This window comes from Salvelinus alpinus, chromosome 8, assembly GCF_045679555.1.
Source record: "Salvelinus alpinus chromosome 8, SLU_Salpinus.1, whole genome shotgun sequence".
NCBI lineage: Eukaryota > Metazoa > Chordata > Actinopteri > Salmoniformes > Salmonidae > Salvelinus > Salvelinus alpinus.
This window is the reverse complement of record NC_092093.1, coordinates 62,806,901-62,821,896: the sequence shown is the minus strand read 5'-3', so window position 1 is coordinate 62,821,896 and position 14,996 is coordinate 62,806,901. Positions and strand designations below refer to the sequence as shown.

Below are 14,996 nucleotides of genomic sequence, written 5' to 3'. Positions count from 1 at the left end.
GGCAGTGTATCAAATACTTGTTCTCCCCACTGTATATATTCAATTCAAGGGCCTTTATTGGCATGGGAAACATATGCTAACACTGCCAAAGCAAGTGATATATATATATTATTACTTTTTGCTCAATCTGATTGGATGGGCCTGGCTCCCCAGTGTGTGAACCCAGGTCCACCCATGCCTATGGCCCTGGTTTTAATGCACCTCACTGCTGGAACAATTTACAAAACTCCTTACAATTGGATGTTCTGGTGCTGCTCGGGAAATTTAAAGTGTTGATTGAGGACCTAGTATCTGAGGAATGTAACAGTTTTTCTTTCATATTATATTACATTGCTGTTTTGTTTCACATTGTATTTGATTGTTGCATTACTGTGATCTGGGCACCCTTGAGAATGAGACCCTTGTCTCAATGGGTTTTCCCTGATTAAATAAATAATAAATACAAATACATTACTGGAACAAATTGTCACGACCTTGATTACTGTTGTGGTTAATTTACTAATGAATGTATTGTATTTACCAAATTGTTCACACAAAAAAAGACAGTGACAGTAAACTACAGACAAGGAATTGATGTTACTTGACATTTTGTTACTTGCTGTCTGTAAACCAAGACCTTGGGTCCGCGTCCTTTATGACAAGAACTCCAGTTGGTCAGTTGGCCTGTTATTTATTATAATCAACCAATAATAGTATCATAAAGTTATAGTACAAGCCCAGTCGAAACAATGTCTCAATGCCCATTGGTTCATTAAAATTATCCACCAACCCATACGTCAAGAAATAAATATTTTATCCCGCCCACTCACTCCGCCAGGAACGCGGTTACTCAAGACTAGAGTGGAGATTTGGGAAACACACATTTTCCCTGGACGTCGACAAAGTCAGTCTCGTAAGTATTTTTTATTAATCAAATTCACTCCACAAACTTTGCTATGACCTACCTTTCGCTAGACTCGTTAACTGTCTACGTTCAAAACGCCTTGGTTAACAAGAAGTTTCGATAACTATCTAACGTTACAGTAACTTGTTAGTTTAGTTAACGTTAGCCAACCAACTAACATAACTATGCTTGCTTAGTTACAAAAGACTCATAGAGGGATATGTCAGGAGATTCAATGGTTCAAAACCTTGTTAAGTTTTTCGTCACGTAGTGGATATTTCCAGAAATGCATGGCTTTCGTCCCAAACTTAAGCCAGGCCAGGCTTAGTTACACACAGCAACTTGCTAGCAGTAGTTTGCAAGTCAGAGAGGCCGGTGAGTTGTCTAACGTAACACTAGCCCGATCATGAATCTGTTCCATTACATTACACATGTCGTTGGATGAAGGCGTCTTCTGTAAGGGAGAGTTTTGGTAAGAGCCCCGACGCTCAATCTGAACATTATTTACAGGCGTCGCTTTATGGTTTTGGAATCATAAGGACCTACGCCACCATAATATAATACAATAAGCCCGTGACAACAACAAGACAAGCCACACACTGGCCGAATAAATTCAACTACACATATGTTTGTTTCGTCACAAAACTGGAGAGCATGATCTGTCCAGTGACATCCACAAAGCAAATATTGCATGCAACAAACCTGCAGCATGGTCAAGCAAGTTAAATGTTTTAAACAGTTTACTAACCAACTACTGATTTAGAACCCACAGAGTTACTGCGTCAGCAAAAGACAACAGGAGCACTGCCTCCACTATTCCAGCACAATTTCAACTTAAACATCAACAAGGCTATATATGCTTAGTTTAATACAATAGAAACAAACTTAAATATACAAAAAAACGATTTAGTCCAATCAGTTGCTAAAAATCGTGTGTGTTGCATGCGCAATTAAACATATTTTTTTACTTGACCCAACTTGTAGACTAGTTGAACGCCAATACCAAACTCTTCTCTTTCATGTTGGCAAACGGTCTATGGCTCTGTCATACAGTATGCTTTTTGTTTTTATAGGCTACCTAGACTAGTAAGCATTTTAGCTAACTTCCCCTCATGTGCAAAAATGAACCAGATAAATTCGCTAGCTAGTTAACGTGAGCCTACTAGGTTACTTCTAGGCACAATATATGCATTTATGGTTAGTTCAGAATCATTGGCCTGTACAGAGAACAGAGAATTAAGTCAAAACCACGATCCAAATCCATATCTCCATCCATGGTTTAGGAAAGTGCAGTTTTAGCATGCTAGCTACTGCAGGACATCAACAGAAGCAGACCAGAAACAGACACGTTTGTCTGACAATGATGACATTTTGCGAAAGCCGGGTATACACTATACAATTTTGGCTATGATTTAGCTGTCTCAGACAAGTTTTTGAGATTGGAGACAAAATCCCCACGTCTTTGCCTATTCAGGTCATGTGGCCGTCACCGACGCTCTTTTAATGTGAGCGGGTCAAAGATGCAATCTGAGGGCTATGGATCTCGTCTTTGAGCAGTCCCAGACATCCCTATATTTTCAAACAGGTTTGGTAGCCACAGCTCGTAGAGCTACGTTAAATCAAATCACATGATAGATTTTGTGAGACAGCATGGTATCGAAAATCTTCACAGCCAAGTGAAGTATCTTGTAGTTTGTGACCACCGTCTGTCACATCGTTTAATGTGCACACCCACTACGTTGGCAACACACTAAATGAAAGATGGATGTTTAATGGGAGACGCTCAGTGATGATAGGATTTTGAAAGTCATGCAGTGTCCACCCAGCTTTAGAATGTGATTTGATTGGTGTGAAGCCAAATCCAAACTGGCATCCCTTGGGGGCTGGTTTGCTGCGCCAGGACAAACCACAGTTGAGCTCAGCTCAATGCTGTTTGGCTAATATTTGGAAGTAGGGAGAACGTGCATTTAATGGCTTAGACAACTGCTGAAGAAAGTATTTACAGTGCTGAATAACAACTTAAACATGGACTTACTCATAAAAACAGCATCTCTTTGCTGTATTCGTTGAGTCTCTCTCTAGTCATGGTTTTGACATCTCACATCAACACCCTATGTGCTTTAATAAAATCAACTATTCTGCCGCTCCGGCAGTCATGCTTCATGACCACAGTAAAATTCTATGACTGTTGACTCAAGGTAATCTCCTCATGCACTCTGGACATGTTAGTGGTACCCAACTCATAAACTATCATCAGGTCACTAATGGCCTGGTACTCAGGGCTCTATTGTCCCTCTAACCACTCTGGATTCAATGCAAATGCAATCAAAAATCACATCAAACACTTATCGTCAAAACAGTATGTTCTTTTAAAACTCACATCACTGTGATGGATTAGTTTGAAGAAAGAAGTTAATCAGTAGGTTGAAACTGAGTGGAAACATGGTCATTGTGGCTGTTTCAAAGCCTAACACAACGAAATGGACAGCGATTTCAAAGGTGATGATTCATTCAAAACTCCCATATGAATATTAGGGATAATGCATAGTCCTATATGTGAGCCCAAAATATATTTATATTTATTTCTTTGCTACTGCTCAAAAAAATAAATCTTGGTTGACCAACCGCCTATTGACCGAACAATCGAACAGTCAACTAATTGGGGTCAGTCCTAAAATCATTTAAATTGGCCTATATTAAGGACATTATCTATTTAATTGTATTTACGGATAGCCAGGGGCACACTCCAACACTCGAACACAAATGCTTTGTTTGTAAATTATGTTTAAGTCTGCCAGATCAGTGGCAGTACACAGCAAATTGGCAAGTGTTGATTTTTCAGTACACAGCAAATTGGCAAGTGTTGATTTTTCAGTGTAACATTTCTAGTGTTAATTCAGGATCCAATTCACTCTGAGTGAAATTTACACTCAATGGTGTATTAGAACCCTCAGTGTTGGTGTTAATAACCAGAGTTATAAAATATTATTTGTCACATGCGCTGAATACAACAGGTGTAATAGACCTTACCGTTTTTAAGGCTTACTTACAAGCCCATTAACCAACAATGAGGTTTTAAGAAAATATAGTTAAAATATTTACTAAAGAAAAAGTAGCACAATAAAATAACAATGAGGCTATTTACAGGGTGTACCGGTACCGAGTCATTGTGCGGGGGTAAAGCTTAATTGAGGTAATTTGTACATGTAGGTGGAGGTAAAGTGACTATGCATAGATAATAAACAGTGAGTAGCAGCAGTGTAAAAACAAAGGGGGTGTCAATGCAAATAGTTTGGGTGGCCATTTGATTAATTGTCCAGCAGTCTTATGGCTTGGGGGTAGAAGCGGTTTTACACATTGGATAGTAAAACAGTCCCATCAATCACACCCATCATTATCATATTTCCCAAATGCAAGTAGGTTTATTTTTTACAAGATTGTTTTAATGCTTTTGCATGTACATTGATTAATTTATTAAACTTATGCTACACAAACATAACATAAATTGTTTTAAACTAATCCAATCAGTTAGTTAGATTTATTGCACCCCTTACTGAAATGGTGGTTCCAGTTTAAATGGTTTAGGTAGTCTTCTTATCAACTTTCCTAACTCTGACCGTCATTCTGAATGCAGGTTATGAGTGAATAAAAATTCCAACTGTTGGATATCCTAACGCTGGCATGATTCTTAAAGGAAATACATATAACTTTGCAAGCCAGGATATTGTGACTTGTAGGCATGATGTGGTCTGTAAACCAGGAGTTTCCTAACACCATTGTGTTAGGGTAAAACTAGGCCATCAGATGAAAGCCTTATGATGTGTGTATTGTCAGAGTTTAATTTTAATGATAGCATTCACCTAGGTACTCACTTGGTGAAAGCCACAGGCCTTTAACCATGTCTCTGTCACTAACAAATATAGTCATGGGTGGTAATAAAAATTAACTCAAAGAAAAGGAACCCTGGGATATCTGCAAATGATGCTTTGCACCACACAGTGAATTCTCATACAGTCAACACCCAAAGAGTATTTACTGTAACCCCTCAGGTGTTCGTTTCTTACACTGAGAAAGTGTAACAGCGTCAGCACTAAGCAGAGTGAGTCGAGTTTACTCTAAATTAAATGTTCTGTTTTACACTGTAGGGGTTGCGCATTACTCTACAATAGAGTTCATTTGAAGAAGTTCATTTGAATACTAAGAGTTGAATGGGGAACACTGCAACAGAGTTAAATCTTTAACACTTTAAAAAGTGTTATTTTAATGCCAGTTCAGTGGGATTCATAGGTTCACTGAAAATAGTGTACTTTTAAAACTGTCAGAGTTTAAATGTACACCATTGATTTCACTGTGTAGGGATGACCAGGAATGCTCGCTTAATGAGTGTGAATTTGTCTTTTTTCCTGTCCTGCTAATCATTAAAAATGTACTTTTGGGTGTCAGGCGAAATGTATGGAGTTAAAACATTATTTTCTGTAGGAAAGTAGTGTAGTAAAATTTGAAGTTTTTACTAGTTTTTAGTGTAGTACTAGTTTTTACTAGTTTTTTACAACTTAAGTTGTACTTTAAATAATTTCTACTTAGGTACTTTTCACAACTGACGTTTCTAAACGTTAAAACACAGTGTCAGGGTTGTAATTAACATGAGGTAGTCATGGGCGACGCTAATGGCTGAAAACTGTAGGGAGAAGGCAGAATGATGCCAAAAATTTGAGAGCGAACATGACACAAGAACCTGAACTCTCAAATCAAATTGCTCATTGATTCTCAACCAGGGTGCTTGGGACCATAGGGGGGTCCTTGAGAGCTTTCAGACGGGGTCCCTAAAAAGGCTGAGAACTCAACTTTACCATATATACACTGAACAAAAGTATAAACACAACATGCAACAATTTCAAAGATGTTACTGAATTACAGTTCATATGAGGAAATCAGTCAATCGAAATAAATATTCTAGGGATTCTTCTTTTTAAGTAGGGGTGTGGCTTAGAAAACCAGTATCTGGTGTGACCACCATTTGCCTCATGCGAGACAAATCTTCTTGGCATAGAGTTGATTAGGTTGTTGATTGTGGAATGTTGTCCGACTCCTCTTCAATGGCTGTGTGAAGGTGCTGGATATTGGGGGGAACTGGAACACGCTGTCGTACACGTCAATCCAGAGCATCCCAAACATTCTCTATGGGTGACATGTCTGGTGAGTTTGCAGGCCATGGAATAACTGGGACTTTTTCAGCTTCCAGGAATTGTGTACAGATTCTTGTGGCATGGGGCCGTGCATTATCATGCTGAAACATGAGGTGATGGTGGCGGATGAATTGCACGACAATGGGCCTCAGGATCTCATCACGATATCGCTGTACGTTCAAATTGCCATCGATTTAAGATGCAATTGTGTTTGTTGTCTGTAGCTTATGCCTGCCCATACCTTAACCCCACTACCACCATGGGGCATTTGACATAAGCGAACCGCTCGTCCACTGAATTCAGTAATGACGCCAAACTCCAGTCAGGTCAAGACCCTAGTGAGGACGACGAGCACGCAGATAAACTTCCCTGAGACGGTTCATGACAGTTTGTGCAGAAATGTTTCAGTTGCGCAAACTCACATTTTCATCAGCTGTCTGGTGGCTGGTCTCAGACAATCCCGCAGGTGAAGAAGCCGGATGTGGAGGTCCTGGGCTGGTGTGGTTGTGTGGCCAGTTGGATGTACTGCCAAATTCTCTAAAACAACTGAGGCAACTTATGGTAGAAATGAACATTTAATTCTCAGGCAACAGCTCTGGTGGACATTCCTGCAGTCTGCATACCAATTGCATGCTCCCTCAACTTGAGACATCTGTGGCGTTGTGTGAAAAATGTTTTCAGATTTTAGTGGCCTTTTCTTGTCCCCAGAACAAGGTGCACCTGTGTAATGATCATGCTGTTTAATAAGCTTCTTGATATGCCACAACTGTCAGTTGGATGGATTATCTTGGCAAAGGAGAAATGCTCACTAACAGGGATGTAAATGAAATTGTGCTCAATTTTAGAGAAATAAGCTTTTTTTGCATATCGAACATTTCTGGGATCTTTTATTTCAGCTCATGAAACATGGGACCAACACTTTACATGTTGAGTTTGTTTTTGTTCCGTATAGTATGAATACAAAGAGAAGTCCAAAGTGATGGCTAGGATAAAAACGAACACATTTAGAATATCAGGAGCAAGGCCAAAATATCACAATGCTAACTACAAGTATTTCTACCCCTGTTTGTCTTCCTGTTGTTTCCCCCAGACTACCTCACAAAGAAGATGCTTTCTTGTGTACAACTGCTGCTTTGAAAACACATCGATAGAATGAGTAAAGAAAGTCCAAGGATAGAAATGGACCTGGTAAGTACTTTCATTTTTCCCATACCATGGAGTACAGTCATGATCAGACCAGATATTATTTGCCTAAAGGCCGGCAGATGGCGATATTGAGTCGTTTTAATTTTACCATCCAAACGCATTGTATGCACCGGCAATACATTCATATCCCTTGTGAACCGTTTCGGACTAAAATCATTCTTCATTCAGGCTGCATAGGCTTTGATTTCCTCCTGAACTTTAATGGTGAAAGTGGAGAAAAACAGGACAAATGTGTACCACCAGCATGGGAGTGGCTAAATGCTAATCCTGGATGTTGTGTATCACGTTCAGCCAATCAGGTTGCATCAGTCTGTTTTTTCACCCCTAACCTAAGGCAGTGCTGTATCGCATTAGTGAAAACCAAGATTTCTCAGGGGGGGGGGGGTCTGCCGGTTTTGACTAGCAGAAGTGACTTTTCTTAGCAGATTAGAATAAATTATGTAGCAGGTTAGGATAATTCATGTGGCAGGTTAGGAGACTTATGTTAAGATTAGGAAAAGGCTTCGTTTGCTAAAATTGTTCCCGAAGCGACTCAAACATATTTAGCTACAGCCAGGTCTGCCCTGAGTACAGTTTTGGTTTTCGCTAATGCGATGCCGCTAATAGTTTCAAACTGACTGGCTGAACGCAATACACAACATCCGGGATTAGCATTTAGCCAATTTAGCATGGTGGTGCGAAATGGTGTTTTCATAAAGGTATGCGTATTTTTCTATTTAAAAAAATTATATACAAATAAAATTACGGCTTCTCGCCATTAAATAAAGTTAAGGAGGAAATCGAAGCCAATGCAGCCTGAATGGATAATGTTTTAGGTTACCTCACCAGTCCAAATGTATTGCCGGCTGCATGCAATGCATTTGGACGGTAAGATGAAACCACTCCATATCGCAATGTGCCGGCCTTTAGGGTAACCAGATATCTGTCATCTCAACTGTCACTTATCAGACGGTGTAGCAACTACAGTATACCCAGAAGTAGAGGAGGACTGAAGACATTGTTGAAGCGTCTTGAGATCACAATAGTATCCAATCCATGTCCTCATGGCATTTCCAGTATACTGCACTTCTACTATACTGTCTTTTATAAGGCATGATTTAATTGTTATGTACCGATTATCTTGATTCTAGTACTTAACCATAGACCTGTGTGTTTATTTTGACAGGCCTTTGGCTTTTCAGGCAAGGCGTATGGCTCCTCAAGGAGTATTGTGAGAAGAATAGCCACCAATCTTCCCCTTAAACCATGCCCCAGGGTCCATTTTCAGGTAAAACTGTTTCTGCGACAGAGGTGGCAGGCATACAACATGTCTGCCCCCATACTTTGACAGAGTATGATCTGTGTGGGACATTGTTTCCATGTGACTTTGTTTCTGTGTCTGTCACTGTTTCTGTGTCACTGCTCTTTACCTTGTGCTCAAGTGTCACGTTATCTTGGTGTGCTCATGTCCTGATGTATTCTGATCTAATGGTCAAGTCACCCTCATCAAGAGTGTTTGCCAGCTTGTTCATTTGTTTTGATGCTTCAACACTAAACAGAATAGAAAACGTCATGAGACTGATAACATGGACCTAGGTGCTGATTTAATGTTTAGGGAAGTTAGGCTATGTTGCTCCTCATTGGTAATAAAATATCGAGGTGCCTTTTTAATGTTTAGATTTGAAGTCTGATCCAATTAGTATTTTTTTGCATTAGAAAGTTCCAGTTACACAGAACACAACAGTTAATTTAGATAGCCATGTTATCATTGCCCTGCTCAGTCTTTACATTCGTCTTTCCTGTCATTACTGTTTTCTCTTTTTTTCCTCTCTCCCTCCCTTTAGCTGTCCTTCCTTTCTGTGAGGAATGCAGTATGTCTGTTTTAGGTCAGTTCATCAGACAACCTACAACAGTAACTTTGTACTGTTGACTAATGTCCCCCCCATTTGCTGCTATAACAGCCTCCACTCTTCTGGGAAGGTTTTCCACTAGATGTTGGAACATTGCTGCAGAGACTTGCTTCCATTCAGCCACAAGAGCATTAGTGAGGTTGGGCCTGTTCCAATTCATCCCAAAGTTGTTTGATGGGCTTGAGGTCAGAGCTCTGTGCAGACCAGTCAAGTTCTTCCACACCAATCTCGACAAACCATTTCTGTATGGACCCCGCTTTGTGCACGGGGGAATTGTCATGCTGAAACAGGAAAGGGCCTTCCACAAACTGTTTCCATAAAGTTGGAAGCACAGAATTGTCTAGAATGTCATTGTATGCTGTAGCTTTAAGATTTCCCTTCAATGGAACTAAGGAGCCCGAACTGTGAAAAACAGCCCCAGACCATTATTCCTCCTCCACCAAACGTTACAGTTGGCACGATGTATTGGTGCAGGTAGCGTTCTCCTGGCATCCGCCAAACCCAGATTTGTCTGTCGGACTTCCAGATTGTGAAGCAGGATTCATCATTCCAGAGAATGTGTTTCCCTGCTTCAAAGTCCAGCACTTGGCATTGCACATGGTGATCTTAGGCTGGTGTGCGGCTGCTCGGCCATGCACACCCATTTCATGAAGCTCCCTACGAACTGTTATTGTGTTGACGTTGCTTCCTGGGGCAGTTTGGAACTCTGTAGTGAGTTTTGCAACAGAGGACAGATGATTTTTACACGCTTCAGTACTTGGTGATCCCGTTCTGTGAGCTTGTGTGGCCTACCACTGCGGCTAAGCCGTTGTTTATCCTAGATGGTTGCACTTCACATTGACAGCACTTGACCAGGGCAGAAATGTAATGAACTGACTTGTTGGAAAGGTGGCACCCTATGAGGTGCCCTGTTGAAAGTCCCTGAGTTCTTCAGTAAGTCCATTCCACTACCAATGTTTGTCTATGGCGATTGCATGGCTGTGTGCTTTATTTTATACACCTGTCAGCAATGGGTGTGGCTGAAATAACTTGAGGTAGATGGATTACTGTACAAAACATTTTGCCTCAATTCCCAGCAGCGTTGCAGTTCTTGACACACTCAAACCGATGCGCCTGACATCTACCATACCCCGTTCAAAGTCACTTAAATCTTTTGTCTTCCACATTCACCCTCTGAATGGCACACAAACACAATCCATGCCTCGATTGTCTTAAAAATGGATTGACCTAAAAATCCTTCTTTAACATGTCTCCTCCCCTTCATCTACACTGAATGAAGTGGGTTTAACAGGTGATGTCAGTAGGGGGTCGTAGACTGACCAGGTGAAAGCTATCGTGGAAAGAGGTGTTCTTAATGTTTTGTATACTCAGTGTGTGTAGGTATAGTTAGATCACCGCTGCTAAATAAATATAGGTGAAACACTGGTCCCCTTGGACTGTCCCCTGAAAGGTATCTACTGTCTTTTTCTTATCTTTTTCTATGACTTTACGCTCATGTTGACAGACAGCATACGAATAGACCTCGACGGATTGACAGACAGCATAAGAATGGACCTCGACAGGTTGTTGACAGACTGCGTAATTAAGAATGGACCTCGACGGGTTGTTGACAGACTGCGTAATTAAGAATGGACCTCGACGGGTTGTTGACAGACTGCGTAATTAAGAATGGACCTCAACGGGTTGTTGACAGACTGCGTAATTAAGAATGGACCTCGACGGGTTGTTGACAGACTGCGTAATTAAGAATGGACCTCGACGGGTTGTTGACAGACTGCGTAATTAAGAATGGACCTCGACGGGTTGTTGACAGACTGCGTAATTAAGAATGGACCTCGACGGGTTGTTGACAGACTGCGTAATTAAGAATGGACCTCGACGGGTTGTTGACAGACTGCGTAATTAAGAATGGACCTCGACGGGTTGTTGACAGACTGCGTAATTAAGAATGGACCTCGACGGGTTGTTGACAGACTGCGTAATTAAGAATGGACCTCGACGGGTTGTTGACAGACTGCGTAATTAAGAATGGACCTCGACGGGTTGTTGACAGACTGCGTAATTAAGAATGGACCTCGACAGACGGCATCAAAATGGCTTTCTTCAATTGCTGTCATGTGCTCTATTTCTAAAAGTCAACCATAGCCAATCAAATGTCTGTCAGGGTAGGTTTCCAAGTAGTGTGAATGAAGTTTGAGTCATGAAAAGAGAATACCTCACGTGGTTAAATAGGACAGAATGTTTAGGTGTATTAATTAACATGGCTGCCCTGTGTCTCAGCTCGATCCTTACACTGAGGACAGTAGTGTCCTGAATAGCGCTGGGAGACAGAATGGACTGCTGGCCTCTCTCGCTGATGTCTGCTGGATCGACGAGGAGGAGAAAAATGACTGGTTTGGATTTGGGAGACTGAGGTAAGAAAAGAGGGCGTTAGCACAGGCACCCTTTCTTAAGCCGTGACGCTGTGATGCTGCCCCTGTTTGACCCACACTGTGCTTATTAGGGAGTTCCTTTGCTTTTGTTAACTTTCCATGTGTGTATTACTCCATGAATCTCTTTCCTGCTTTCTAATATGGCGCTTGTATACCATCGGTCCCGTTCAGGTCAGAGGCACCGTCAGGGCTCATGTTTCGTTCTCACCAGCCTCAGCCCAAACAACAATCTTTGCCCAGACGGAGGTCATTACCCAGGCTGCACAAGGCTGAGCCGGAGCCCCAGGTTCAGACCTGCAGCAACAATGAGGCCATCCAAAAGATCAGTGCTCTAGAGACCGAGCTGGCTAAACTCAGAGCCCAGATCGCACAGATAGTACTGACCCAGGAGCAGAACACACTGACACCAGGTACGAGAGAGAGACCTCAGAACACACACACACACACACACACACACACACACACACACACTAAAAGGTAAAGAAGAATCCTCAAAACAGAGAACTGTAATTTAGCCCCTTCATTTGTTGGGTAAGAGTTCTATTTTTTCCACTGTAATGACCTATATCTGCCTGAAGATGGCAGCTTTTCATGGAATAATTGTCAGACTAATCTGTACATTTCTTATCCCCAGGAGGTCCTCCCGCCCCAGGCGGCCCTCCTCCACCCTGCGTCCCTCCGCCTCCCCCGCCGCCGCCTCCCCCTCCTCCACCCCCACTCATGGGGCTCCAACAGAGCTTCTCAGTCATTGACCTTATCCAGGAGCGCCGTGGGAAGAAGACTGAGGGCCAGACACTGCTGCACCAGGGGCCCAAGCAGGCAGAGGTTCCCAATATGCTGGACGTGCTCAAAGACATCGGCAAAGTCAAGCTGCGCCCCGCCAAGAGGTAGGCACCATGTTCATTGTCTGACTTGTACATTACAGAAGATGGACACAACTCTCTTGTTTTACTAACTGAAACCTGTACTGATTTTCCCTTACTCCCTGTGTGTTCCTGTCCAGCCGGCCAGAGGAGAGCCAAGCCAAACCAAGAGAGCCCACAGACGCTGCGTCTCTCATCGCTAATGCCCTGAAGCGCAAGTTCGCACATCGCTATCGCCACAACAGCAGTGAGGACAAGGAGTTTGACTTCCCAGCCTCTGAACTGAAACCTTTCTGTTCTGAATTCCACAAGACCAACAAGAAAGTAGAGATTCCCCTGGTAAGAGCAACACGGATACTACATTACTCTCTGTTAGGAATCCTCTATTTGGGCCTTATCATTTTCCATCTACACTGTATGATAGTGCAACAACAAAGATGTGTGTATGGCTATTGTGTGTCTGGGTTGTCAGTTGCTTACTTTTTTCTGTCCTCTAGGTAAGGCAGCCCCGGTTGAAAACCCCAGCCCCTGTAGTGAAACCATGCCCAGAGACTCCCCTGGTAAGAGAAGTGCAAGCATGACAAACCTTTTTGGTTTATAAAGGTATCTGATCTAATATTTGATACGTTTGGAAACTCATTTGCTCCTGTCTCTTTTCCCATCCTGTAGTTTGGGCAGCACATGTTGAAATCTACTGGCAAGAGAAATCTCCTCTGAGCACCCACAGAGCTGGGATGGAATTCTGGACTTGTTCAGAGTTCTGGACCTTCAGACAGTCATGGACACTTTCAGTGGCTTATGAAGCAGTTTGTCAGCTGTCTCTGTGGATGGACACATGGTTTCTGACTAGATATTCAGTTCATCTGCTCACCAACAGTGTTGCATTGCCTCGTAGTCTTCTTTAGTTCTTGCACTTTGATAACATACAGGATCCGTTTTTGTGTGTACCACTTAGATTTTAACTTGTTTTAATCAAATGTCTATTTTTGTTTCTTAATTGACGCCAGTTTCAAAGTCTTTGATCTAGAAGGTCAAATTTTGCTGTACATCTTTAATTTTTTTGTATCATAACTAAATTCCAATATGAGGCACACCAGTGTTTTTATGTTCTGGATACACACTGTAACACTACAGACTCCTAACATTCCTCTCAGCTGACAACCGTTAATAACTACATTTATTTATGGGAATGAACCTTCTCTAAATCACAGATGGAAAGGCGTATCATTTTTGCATGCCCTTTTCAAGGCAGTTGTATTTCTCTTTGCCTCACTGGGTATTTGCTGTCTACTGCTTGCTGTGGGTAGAGAGAAATGTATGCAGAGGAGAGGGAACACTTTGTCATTTGGTCCCTCTTGTAGAGTTTTGGGCCATTGACTAGAATGCAATTTACAAAAAGTCTAATTTATGATTTCTACATCTCTTATTTATGTTTTGGTTTGAACTGAATTTAGTTAATACTTGATACAAATAACGAAGTTGTAGCTGTTATCAATGCTATCAAAGCATGTATGGTTGAGATGTAATTGTATTTATGTTTAGTTTTAGACTGTCTCTCTCTTAGCTTTATTGAGTTGAACTGGGACCACTGTTACCATACAGTACCTCAGTATGAACCAAATGAATCTATGCTGACAGTGTTGTCTTAATGCAGTCAGTGTTGAACTAAAGCTTAACACAGGGGTAGTCTACCAGTCATTTTAACTATAACTTACCAATGCTGGGCATGTTTTTTTTATTTTTTATTGTTCCATTGTGTGTTCCTGATCTGGCATTATCATTCAGTTGTATTTTTGTTTTGTTATATGGTTAGAAGCCAAATGGTATCCTGGGAGGTAGTGCCTCTTGATGACAAGCTGAGTATCCCTCTGTTTATATCCAGATGCCTTGATACTAAGAATATTTCATACCATAACCACTGTTCCTCTTGGATATATTCTGTTGATGGTTAAGAATTTCATACTTCATATTTTTTGTGGAATAACAAAGGTGTTCTCTGCACACCTTGACACAGATATGGCATGACCGATATGACTATTTAGGGGAAAAACAGTATTTCAGATAAATCTAACACTAAGACAATCAATGACCAGTGTGTTTATCATTGACTGTATGTGCTGTACCGATATCTATTTCCTGCTCAGTGTGTTTAAGCTTTGAACTTGAACTGCATGGTGGGAGAATAAGAGAACATGGACAACTCAACTGTCAGTGATACTTGATGTAAAACACGATCTGTTTTGTGAAATGTCTTCCATACTTGAAAGAAAATTCAAATTCATGAATAAAACAAATGAAACTTGTGTGCATGGAATGTTTGTCACGTCTTGGGTAACTAAAGTGAACTGTTTCCACATTGCCCGAGCACAGTAATCCCAACCATCAAGGTTGAACAGTGAATGACTATAGTTTGTCACCAGGAGGGTAATATGCCATTTAGCAGATGCTTTTAACCAAAGCGACTTACTCATCTGTGCATACATTTTACGTATGGGTAGTCCCGGGAATTAAACCCACTTCCCTGGCGTTACAAGCGA

General features: G+C 41.5%; 1 protein-coding gene across 1 annotated transcript; it reads left to right on the top strand.

Moving 5' to 3' along the window:
- The first annotated feature begins 804 nt into the window (after positions 1-804).
- On the top strand, positions 805-14,762 carry LOC139583421 (mitochondrial fission regulator 1-like). The gene is made up of 9 exons (XM_071414490.1): positions 805-892; positions 7,160-7,257; positions 8,441-8,542; positions 11,445-11,578; positions 11,768-12,006; positions 12,231-12,483; positions 12,600-12,798; positions 12,957-13,019; positions 13,129-14,762. The coding sequence occupies exons 2-9, from the start codon at positions 7,222-7,224 to the stop codon at positions 13,174-13,176; spliced, it is 1,074 nt and encodes a 357-aa protein (XP_071270591.1). The 5' UTR covers positions 805-892; positions 7,160-7,221; the 3' UTR covers positions 13,177-14,762.
- Positions 14,763-14,996: the final 234 nt, after the last annotated feature.